General features: G+C 43.1%; 1 protein-coding gene across 3 annotated transcripts; it reads left to right on the top strand.

The window, feature by feature from the left end:
* Positions 1-6,472: 6,472 nt before the first annotated feature.
* LOC119326664 lies at positions 6,473-10,182 on the top strand. 3 transcript variants are annotated; one of them, XR_005158102.1, is made up of 5 exons: positions 6,473-7,103; positions 7,195-7,286; positions 7,921-8,063; positions 8,559-8,805; positions 9,628-10,182. XR_005158102.1 is itself a non-coding variant. In XM_037600286.1 (5 exons), exons 1-5 carry the CDS (start codon positions 6,960-6,962, stop codon positions 9,629-9,631), a joined length of 576 nt encoding a protein of 191 aa, XP_037456183.1. In that variant the 5' UTR covers positions 6,473-6,959; the 3' UTR covers positions 9,632-10,182. The 3 variants fall into 3 exon arrangements, 1 of the variants encoding a protein (XP_037456183.1); XM_037600286.1 differs by lacking the exon at positions 7,921-8,063 and adding an exon at positions 7,799-7,887; XR_005158103.1 differs by lacking the exon at positions 7,921-8,063.
* The last annotated feature ends 1,866 nt before the right edge of the window (positions 10,183-12,048 follow it).

The following is a 12,048-nucleotide window of genomic DNA, read 5'->3' as shown; positions in this document are numbered from 1 at the left end:
CCAAATCACACAAAGCATGAAACTCATAATCTTTAATTTTAATTTTAATGGTAGGTTCCCACTCATCATAGAGTTTTCTAGGGATAGAAACTTTCAACTCAAGTTTTTCTTCATAAGATTGCATCAAGGCATCAACAATGTGTTCGGTAAAGGCCTTATTTTGACTATAAGCATGAGGAGAATCTAGCACGGATTGCAACAAGGAAATACAACCAATCAAAGAGCAATTTTCATAATTAAATTCCTTGAGATCCAAAATAGTGGGTTTAGCAACATCTCGGTTTTTATTTATTTCAATCCCACTTTCATCAATTCTTAGAACGCCTTCTAGGTAAAGGAAGATCATATTCAGTTTCATCAAGATTTATATTGCAAAACAAAGGTTTAATGGGGGACACATCAATAACTTTTAGATCTTCATCTCGATTTTCATAGGAATTAGAAGAACACGCTTTAATAAAGGCATCTTTGGAAGCATGCATCCTAGTGGTTCTTTCTTTGCACTCATCAATGGAAATTCTCATGGCTTTGAGAGACTCATTGATATCATGCTTAGGAGGAATAGATCTAAGCTTTAAAGAATCAATTTCAAGAGAAATTCTATCAACGTTCCTAGCCAAATCATCAACTTTAAGAAATTTCTCTTCAAGTAAAGCATTAAAATCCTTTTATGAATTCCTAAACTCTTTAACACTACTCTCAAATTCAGAGGGCATCTTATTAAAATTTCCATAAGAGTTGTTGTAGGAATTTCCATAATTATTAGAAGGTTTACTAGGATAGGGCCTAGGATTAAAATTCCCTCTATACGCGTTGTTTCCAAAACTATTCCTACCAACAAAATTCACATCCATAGATTCATTATTATTCTCAAGCAAGGTAGACAAAGGCATATCATTTGGATCAAGGGGAGTATTTTTAGGAGCAAACATCTTCATAAGTTCATCCATCTTTTCACTCAAAACATTAATTTCTTCCATAGCATGCACTTTTTTACTAGAAGATCTTTCGGTGTGCCATTGAGAATAATTAGCCATAATGTTATCAAGCAATTTTGTAGCATCTCCTAACGTAATTTCCATAAACGTGCCTCCCGCGGCCAAATCTAAAAGATTTCTAAAAGCAAAATTCAATCTGGCATAAAAATTTTGTATGATCATCCATAAATTCAAACCATGAGTAGGGCAATTGCGAAGCATTGATTTCATTCTTTCCCAAGATTGGGCAACATGCTCATGATCAAGTTGTTTAAAATTCATGATATCGTTCCTAAGAGTGATAATCTTAGCGGGAGGAAAATACTTAGAGATAAAAGCATCTTTGCACTTGTTCCAAGAGTCAATACTATTTTTAGGCAAAGATGAAAACCAAACTTTAGCACGATCTCTAAGTGAAAACGGAAATAACTTTAACTTGACAATATTGTTATCCGTATCTTTCTTCTTTTGCATATCACACAAATCAATAAAATTGTTTAGATGAGTAGCGGCATCTTCACTAGGAAGGCCGGCGAATTGATCTTTCATAAAAAGATTCAACAAAGCGGTATTGATTTCACAAGACTCATCATTATTAAGAGGAGCAATCGGAGTACTAAGGAAATCATTATTATTGGTATTCGAGAAATCACACAATTTGGTATTATCTTGCGCCATGGCAACAAGTAATCCAACACACAAGCAAACAGAAAGGCAATGGGAAAAAGGCAAACGGGAAAGAGAGGAGGAGATTGGGAAAGAGAGGGAAATAAAATGGCAAGGGTGAAGTGGGGGAGAGGAAAACGAGAGGCAAATGGAAAATAATGTAATGCGAGAGATAGGGATTGTGATGGGTACTTGGTATTGTTGCCTTGCTTGCGAGAGCCTCCCCGGCAACGGCGCCAGAAATTCTTCTTGCTACCTCTTGAGCACTGCGTTGGATTTCCCTGAAGAGGAGAGGATGATGCAGCAAAGTAGCGTAAGTATTTCCCTCAGTTTTTGAGAACCAAGGTATCAATCCAGTAGGAGACCATGCACAAGTCCCTCGTACCTACACAAAACGATAGCTACTCGCAACCAACGCGATTAGGGGTTGTCAATCCCTTCACGGTCACTTACGAGAGTGAGATCTGATAGAGATGATAAATAATATTTTTGGTATTTTTGATAGATAGATGCAAAGTGAAAAGTAAAAGGCAAAGTAAAAACAAAGCAAGTAAATAAAGCAATAGAGATTGATATGATGAGAATAGACCCCGGGGCCATAGGTTTCACTAGTGGCTTCTCTCAAGAGCATAGATATTCTATGGTGGGTGAACAAATTACTGTTGAGAAATTGACAGAATTGAGCATAGTTATGAGCATATCTAGGTAATGATCATGTATATAGGCATAACGTCCGAGACAAGTAGATCGAAACGATTCTGCATCTACTACTATTACTCCACTCATCGACTGCTATCTAGCATGCATCTAGAGTATTAAGTTAAAAATAGAGTAACGCCTTAAGCAAGATGACATGATGTAGAGGGATAAATTCATGCAATATGATAAAAAAAACCATCTTGTTATCCTCGATGGCAACAATACAATACGTGCCTTGCTGCCCCTGTTGTCACTGGGAAAGGACACCGCAAGATTGAACCCAAAGCTAAGAACTTCTCCCATTGCAAGAACTATTAATCTAGTTGGCCAAACCAAAAAGGATAATTCGAAGAGACTTGCAAAGATAACTCAATCATACATAAAAGAATTCAGAGAAGATTCAAATATTTTCAGTAGATAATACTGGATCATAAACCCACAATTCATCGGTCTCAACAAACACACTGCAAAAAGAAGATTACATCGAATAGATCTCCACAAAAGAGGGGGAGAACATTGTATTGAGATCCAAAAAGAGAGAAGAAGCCATCTAGCTACAAGCTATGGACCCGAAGGTCTGAAGTAAACTACTCACACTTCATCGGAGGGGCTATGGTGTTGATGTAGAAGCCCTCCGTGGTGGATGCCCCCTCCGGCGGAGCTCCGGAACAGGCCCCAAGATGGGATCTCGTGGATACAGAAGGTTGCGGCGGTGGAATTAGGTTTTTGGCTCCCCTTCTGATCGCTTGGGAATACGTAGGTATATATAGGAGGAAGGAGTATGTCGGTGGAGCAGCAGGGGGGCCATGAGGTAGGGGGGGCGCGCCCAGGAGGGCGCCCTCCACCCTCGTGACCGCCTCTGGCACTTCTTGGAGTAGGGTCCAAGTCTCCTGGATCACGTTCGGTGAGAAAATCACGTTCCTGAAGGTTTCATTCCGTTTGGACTCCATTTGATATTCTGTTTCTTCGAAACACTGAAATAGGCAAAAAAACAGCAATTCTGGGCTGGGCCTCCGGTTAATAGGTTAGTCCCAAAAATAATATAAAAGTGGAAAATAAAGCCCAATATTGTCCAAAACGGTACATAAAGTAGCATGGTGCAATCAAAAATTATAGATACGTTGGAGACGTATCAGATTTCTATAAGCAACGTTGTCCGCCACCTTCATGGATATGTTCTTCATTTTAAAGTGTAGCTCACAATTAGTGTTATCCATGATGTCATCCACAGGGTATATCTATCCAGCAGTGCCTCATCGCCCGGGGCAGAACCCACGCTGCTTCTCGACATGGATGGGACGGTGCTATCTAATGTTGGAACTGCTAGCTGCTGCCGCTGTTGAGACCCCCCTTTCCTGGCTAAGTGAGTCGATATGCTGCTGCTGCCGCTGGAAAGCAAGTGCCAACTCTGCGTGCCTTGATTCTAGGCCTTGAAGGCGGTCTGCTTCCTTCTTCCTCTGCTCCTCCTCCAGCTTCCTCTTCTTCTCCTCCTCCATCTTCTTTCTCACACGGCTTCTGTAGTCGGCATTCCAGTCTGCAAAGCCCTCAAACCACGGAACAACGCCTTTACCTCGTATTCTTCCCGGGTGTTCAGGGTTCTTCAGGGCGCGCGTAAGCTTGTCGTTCTCTTTGTTGGGCGTGAAAACCCCCGTTCAAGCCTCTTCTATTGCAACAATTAAATCGAGGTCGGCTCCTTTAAGACTTGCCCGCTCCAAAACCTTGCCTGTATTTGGGTCCAACATCCCCCCATGCGCATAGAACCAAGTCCTACACCTGGGGGGCCAGCTCAATGTAACTGGAGTGACCCCTGCATCCATCATCTGTTGCTTAGAGAGATCCCACTTAGGTCGGGCCACCTCGTAGCCACCTGTCCCCGGCTTATGGTGCCATATCTTTTCGCGGCATTGATCTTGTTTATTATCGACCGTTCCTGAGCTACTTCCGATTCCTTGAATTTCACGAAAGTGTCCCAGTGATCTCTTACCTTCTCCAGTGTTCCCTTGAATTCTTGAGCCTTCTTTCCTCCTTCGACGTACTTGTTCCATATAGTTCTCTTGTGGTTGTTGAATGTTATCGCCATCTTCCTAAGAGTAGCGTTCTTGACTTTCTCCACATCTGCATCTGTGAAGTGATCTGGTAGCGTGAAATGTGACATGAGAGATTCCTAAAGCCAATCTTTTGCTCTTTGGTCAACAAAAGTAAGATCTGGACGTTCCTTTGATGGCTTCTTCCATTCTTGAATGGAGATCGGGATTTGGTCCTTCACAAGAACTCCGCACTAACGAATGAACTTGCCCGCATTCTTCTTAGGCTCGCGCGGTTCGCCATTAGATTTGATGGCATCGATGTTGTGCTTTATGCCATCTTTCAACTCTTTGGCCGGACCTCGCACTGTCCTGCTGCCTGTAGAAGATCTGCTCGATCCGGAGGGATGAAAGAAGAAAGATCGATCCGTTAATATATATATATGCAAAAAAAATTAAAACATGTGATGATCGCCTGCTTCTATAAATATACCTTGCCGGTATTTGCTATTTGAAGATCATCATAGTTCTGGACTTCATCTATTCGTTCGTCTTCATTGAATATCATATCACCCTCCCCGGTATTGTTCAGATATTGTGAGCCTTCATCTTCTTCATTCTCATCTGGTCGGCTTGGGGAGCGTATGATCTCGAACAGGGCCTCTTCTACTTCTCTACCGGTATTGTCCGCCATAGTTTTTATTTAACTAATCCAGAAGAAATATAAAATAATTTAGTATTCAAATTAGAATGCATGCACCCAATCAATAAGGAAAAACTGAATCATAGTACATAATATGCATCTCGAATAATCCAGCTAACTAATATGCATCATCGAATATAATCTCGAATACGTACATCGTCTCGAATATTATCGGATAATATAATCTTGAATACATCGTCTCGAATACATCGGTAGCTAATACATATCAAATACTATCGAATAATCTAGTTCACCCGCGGTTCCTGAGGCGCGAGCGGTGGACACCTAAAGAGAAGGAACCATCACAGTATCATAGTTTGGGTGAGATCCCCGGAGAACTTGCCACGTATTGGAGAACCTGACGTCCAACGCAACCATGTAGCGATGGACATGCTCGTCCTCCTCCCTGACACGGTGACGTATCACCTCCGGTGGGGTCGGCTGCCTTCGCATCGAAAGTGTCCCAAGCAAACACCACCAAAGGAGCTCCGGGTCGACGACGGGACCCGGGGCCTGGTTCCTCACCAAGCGGCACGCCCCTGAAGGTAGCACCTCCTAGTGCCAGCCCGGCGAAGCCTAGTCCCGGACATCGCTCCTCTGAAGCAGGACGTCATCGCGAACGGGTTGACGGCGAGCATGCAGGCCGGGCATCGTTGACGTCGAAAATAAATTCTATGCAAATGTAACATTTTTTAAATGATTGGATTGTGATTTCTTATATACGAGGAAAACTTTTGGTCCTTGGCTATAGGAACAGGATTCAGAATCATAACAGATTCTCTTAACCTTTAAGGGATTTAACAAAATGGCTCCATGCAGGATGTGCAGAAAATGGTCCATATTTTTCCTGATCTCATCTACCTTTCTATATGTCACGTTGTCTAGCGTCAAAGGATTCAAGAAAACCATGGCTTCATCATTAGCCGGAAGTAACAGGCGCATAATGGTACGAAGCACTCCAAGTTGTTTTGGAACGGAGTCCCGGATAGGATAATTAGCTTTTTGGTACGAACTTCAGCAAGAGCCTTCCGAATATCGCTATTTGGAAGGCCTTTGCTGAAATTCGTACCAAAAAGCGAATTATTCAATCCGGATCTCCGTTCCAAAAACAACTTTGAAGAGCTTCGTAGCATCATACGCCTGTTACTTCCGGCTAATGATGAAGCCATGGATTTCTTCAGTACTTTGACAGACAATGTGACATATAGAAGAATATATATATATATATATATATATATATATATATATATATATATATATATATATATATATATATATATATATATGACTGGGCTATTCTGTTACCCCTCGGCCCTATATAGAGTAGCGACCGAACCGGCGGTACTGGAGTGAAAGAAAAGAAAACATGGGAGCCCAACTCCTCAAGCCCATCATCGTCCTCATCCACAACCCCACGACCCGCCTCGCACCTTCTCCCTCCCGGCCGCCGCGCGCGTCCCAGCCCCAGCCGCCGTGCGCCTCCGACCTCCCGGCCGCCGCGCGCCTCCACCTTCTGTCCACCGGCATGCCTCCACCTCCCGTCCGCCGCCGCACCTCGACCTCCCGACCACCGCGCGCGTCCATCCCTGACTGTCGGCACGCCTCCACCTCCTACATGTCGCCATGGACCTCCATCCCTGGTGCGCCGGCCCCCTTTTCCCCACCGCGCCACCGCCCCCTCTACCTCACCGGGTCGCACTGCGTCCCCCCTCCTCCGCCTCACCGCGCCTTCCCCAAGCGCAACGCCGTCGACACAATTGCAGGGCCAACTTGCCGCTGACCACGCAATCTTCCTCAAGGAGCTCGTGTCCAACGAGACTGTAAGGAACAACTACTCGAGTTCTGAACTTCTTACTCAGTCAAGCTAGTACTGAGGGAAAATTGACTGAAATGTATTGCAAATTATCTCTCCGAGACCCTGACAATTATTCAGTCCACGCCGCCACGCAGTCCAACTGCATCCGCCATCTCAGCGCGACCTCTTATACCTTTGCAACCCTGTGTCCTGCCATCCACCGAGTAGTCCAACCTCAGGTGCGGCCTTGTGAGCAGCATGTTGGGGGTCCTCTATTTCTCTTATTGTTGCTCCAATCCGCAACACCTCATGCCATCTTCATCTCTGCAGGGCCATGTTCTGAGAAAATCCCCTGAAGCGAAATTGTTGTCGATAGCCATTGACCATGAAGCTTCTCTGCCCTGCTGCTACTACTACATGAGGTGATCGTAGTGCTCAGTTATTTTCGTGTGATGCCGCTGCTTTAGCCAACTCTGAATGCATAGGTGCCGAGTGTGCTGCATTAGCCATTTTTATTATTAACACGTACATCTAGCTTGTCTTGAAGCTTCATGATGTGGAAAAAACATTGGGGAAACTTCATGTTCTACATAGATGGAGTTCTGTTCGGCTCCAATTTGTGTCATTTAGGTTGTTCTCTAGCTAGTATCTAACAAAAACGAATTAGTCACTTGAGCGTTTTAGAAGAAAAAACTGAAGCTGAAATATCCCTCATGTTTTGTCTGTGCTTACGTATGTAGACATGATTTGTATGACAAAGAAGCTCTGCTAACTTAAATAGATTCAGTCGCATATATCTTTGTATGAAAGTACAAGCATCGGTCAGGACTTCTTTTACAATGTTGCTTATGCTGAGTTCCACTACAAAAATGTATACTTTTTCTCTGAAAAAAGTTACTAATATAAAGTTTCCCTTCCTGTCTATTATAATCAGTACTGATGGACATATGAGGTCGTGTGGCCACACTTTTTTTGAAGGCGTATCTCCATGCAATTGCACCTTTTTCCCTGGTCCTTTGAGAGGTGACTGACCTGTTGTCTATGCTGCTCTTTCAGTAACTGGAATGTTTTCATGTGGAACTATTGCAAACCAAACATGCCCTAAGCTTGGTGCATATCACGACTAATGGCAGAACTAGGATATTGTGCACATTACAGTGTTGAGAAAGAGAAGTAGCTGGTTGAACACTCCAGCAAAGGTCAGGAATCCACTATGGAAGCTTAATCAGAGCTTGCCTTAGTATCTGGAATCTTGACTGTAGTAGTGGACCATGACATGAGTGTCCATGGTTGAAAAACCTTGACTGAACCATGACATTGTCGTATTTGTGCTACTTTTAAGTTATGCATTGCTCAGTGTTTCAACCACAGTGGGCACTAGTGCTCCCTTTCTTAAGAATTATCATCAATTATAGGTTTTTTGCACCACAAAATTTTGATTATATTGATACCTAATAATAGCATGTGCTCATTTTTGAATTGAAACAAAAAGAGTCTCTCTAATAATAAATGGGCTCTCTAATAATAAGTTCTAAGGAAATAAATATAGAAGTTCATATTTCAAAACAAATGAAGTATTTTGGAAGTAAAACAAACTATTTCAAAGTACATAAATTATATTTAGGTATCTTTGTGTACTTCAACATTACTGTACATGAACTTGTTCTTCAATGTTAAATATAGAAGCGCTGCAGGGGCGTTTGCCGGCGGAGGGCGGAGTGTCGACAACAACCACCTCTGCCCATCCTGCTCCTCCTCATCGTGTGACCGTCTCCTTGGCCGCCCTGCACCTCGACGTCAAGCACTGCCCTCCCATGAGAGATCGGACGGACAAGGTGCTCCTGCCATATTCTTCCCGTGGATCCAGCTCCTGTTCCCTGCCGACAGTAGGAGACATGAGGTCACCTCCGGCGCTGCTGGTGGCATGAAGGCCGTCAAATGGTAAATTTTCTGACCCTTGTAACCTCAGGTACTACTACAAAGCAGAAATGATCTCTGTAAGTTAGTTAATAGCACCATGATGTGCCTGTTGTGCTGCAAGACTGCTAGTTCTTCAACTAAAAATAAATATACATTTCGCTTGGCATGCTTTCTGGATGTGGTATTACATGATACAGTCCCAAAAAAGTATAAATTTCTTCTATTGTCAGTTCAATTTTCTCTAGTATGTATGTTCTGAAGATGATGAGAGAATGGTCTGGTGGAGATGATGCATGTTTGTTTGCTTTTTATCATGATATATAAAAAGATGCTGGTAGCTCTAGTACCTATACTACAACAGCTCATTGAAAAAAAAATCAGTTCGATACATACTTGGAAAAAAGTTCAATACTAAGTGTTCTCTGCCTATCCTTACATTAGCTAGTCTTCACCATGTCCAGATAGTGCCTAGAAGAAGTTAACTCATACATTTCCATAAAACTATGTACTGATAAATCAGAACTCGTGCATTTCCATAAAATTCTGTAAGTATCGTGTGTGTGCTGTTACAAATCTGAAATATTTTTCCAATCATACTATTGATGCAATCACCTAAAAATGTTGAAGAAAAACTCTGCAAGTTTGGTGCATGTGCTGCTACAAATCTAAACTTCTTGTCCAGTCATTCTAGTACTGATGAAGATCGAGTTGACTGAAATAATGTAGTCGATTCCTGAGACCCTTACTAATCCTTCTATATATAGAAGTTGTGCATGATAGCCATACATGACTTTTGTCTTTGTTCCCTGCTTGTTTTATGTAAAATTCTTTGAACTGATTTAGGTGATATATTTGGACCCTTGCCTCGTTAGTACAACAGCACGCTCCACAGCCCGTCAGGAGAAGAGTTGCATGCAGGCCACCCTCTGCTCCGTCCTCGATCCGGCGTAGTCATCTCCCTCTCATCCTCTCTCTGCTCCGTGTGTGTGTGCAGGGAGTGGAAGGAGATAGTGCAGGGGAGTGGGAGGTCCTTCCATGGTGAATTCATAGGCATCTTCCATGAAGATTGTGAACTCTCTCGATTATTGCTTGAGGATTTATGTTGGTCTGTTCACTGTAGTTCCTGTATAGCGGCGTCCTCTTTTTCTAGTGTTCCTCTTTTGATGTTGTTGCAGGTGTTTAATAACCCACTGATATGATTTCTGGAAACAAGCTTCAGTACAGAGAAGCTTCGGTATGAGAAAAAATGGGTCGTCACTTCATCCATATGCAACCTCCTGCGTGGTCGTACGTTTTTATTTGGAGCTACTTGCTGTGTGGTCATCCATATGTGTATTGTGTTGTCAGGTCATGTGCAAGTTTGTTACAAGTTCATTTATATGTTGGTAACCACTGTTATTGCTGCTAGCTATCGATCTGACTGTTGTATTACTGTAGCCCCTTCGCTGGCTTAATCTCCTACTATTTGCTAGCTTGGCATTGTAAAAACATGACAAGTTCACAACTACAAAAGTTGTAAGTTCAAACATGGCATACTACATAACTTTGGGAAAAAAGCTCAGACGAAAAGAAAACACAGAAATTCAAATGGTAAAAGTTCCAGTCGCAAAATGAGAGAAGTTCAAAACATTGTTGCAAAAAATATTGAGTTCAACAAAAAAAGGAAACACACATGATTTATTTTTTTGAAAAAATATCATTCAGTTCAATGATATAAAACATCCATGCTCAAACTGTTGACGAAGTTACGGGATAAACAAATTTTCCTATTCAAGTGGAAGCTCCCAGTATATGATGGATGTGGGAGTTATTTTTACATTCACTGTTCGATGCTTCTCTTTATGCAATGTTTTATGTTTTCAAGTGCTCGATGAAAATTTATGTTCCTAGTAGTTCATGTATTATTGCCTGAGGAGTTCATGTGTTACTGGCCAGTAAGTAAACTTATTAATCACTCTCTCAAGTGTGATGAAAAAAATGCTTGAAAAATTGTGAATGCCTCTCGCCCTAATAGAGCGTGATATTCGCTACTAAACGGGGCCACTTGGAACGTGATCTCTTCGGACCTGTAATTATCCGCGTGCGGAATACCACATCCAGTGTGATTTTTCCTGTACAGCATGCTTCCCGACTGGGGATTATTCCTCTAAAGGTTGTGCTGCTTCGCTCAATGCGGCTCCACTCTATTTCCATTTTTCGAAGGGTTTCCTCGTAAATGAGGTTCAATCCGCTGCCACCGTCCATGAGTACCTTTGTGAGGCGAAAGCCGTCCACTATTGGACTGAGGACCAGTGCGGCTGGTGCTCGTGCTGTTCGGAATTTAGGTTCGTCACTGGCATTAAAGGTAATAGCCGTGTCACTCCATGGGTTTATTGTTGCTATTTGGTAGACTTCGGCAAGGCTGCGGGGTGTTCGTTTCCGCATATTATTTGATGCAAACATCTCGAAGACTGTTAATACCGTACTGGTATCCTTAGGCTGATGCTCTGGAGCTAGAAGCTCTTCGCCACTTTTGGCCACCTGCCGTAGTATCGAACATGCTCTAAGGCTATGAGTTGGAGTGGCGCCCTCTGTACTATGAATTTTGTAGGGTTCATTGAGCCATCCCTCCAGTACGGTTCCATGCCCTATAGAGGGTTTCTGCTTTTTGGTATTTAACCCAGGTGCCTGGCGATGATGCATCCTTTTATTTTGGACTGGGATTGTATTCAGGGCCGGATTGTCCCAAAAATTGATTTCGGTTTTCCAGGCGCTTTCCATCTCACGGTACTTTCGTACTATGGATGCCAAGTCAGCGAAGCGTGTAATTTCACGACGACTTACGGCATTGAGGATTCCCTTGTCCGTGCAATTATTGCAGAAGAATGTAATCGCGTCCTCCTCGCGGCAGTCCTTTATCCTGTTCATAACCAGGAGGAATCTGGCCCAGTAATGGTGTACTGTTTCTGCGGGCTCTTGCCGGATTTGGGATATATCGCTTATGTTTGGGTGGGCGGGTGGAATTAAATCCGGAACCCCGTCCAATCTCAGGCTTAGGGGCCAAGAAGTTTCTGAATTCGGAAGCTTGGATTCTTGGATGTTGTCCAATGCATCTAGCCTGCTGCCTGACTTTAGGTTCAGGGCTTGAGTTACGTCCTCCCCTCCGCAGGAATCCGGCATGGAGGGATCGGGAATCCGGACATAGATAGTCCTTAAACTAGAGGAAGGGTCGCTGTATTGCTCCTCAACCACGGCAACGCGGTGGGTAACCTGGGGAGAATTGAT

The sequence above is a fragment of the Triticum dicoccoides genome, chromosome 6B (genome assembly GCF_002162155.2).
Source record: "Triticum dicoccoides isolate Atlit2015 ecotype Zavitan chromosome 6B, WEW_v2.0, whole genome shotgun sequence".
NCBI classification, from domain to species: Eukaryota; Viridiplantae; Streptophyta; class Magnoliopsida; order Poales; family Poaceae; genus Triticum; species Triticum dicoccoides.
This window is presented reverse-complemented; position numbering and strand designations above follow the sequence as displayed.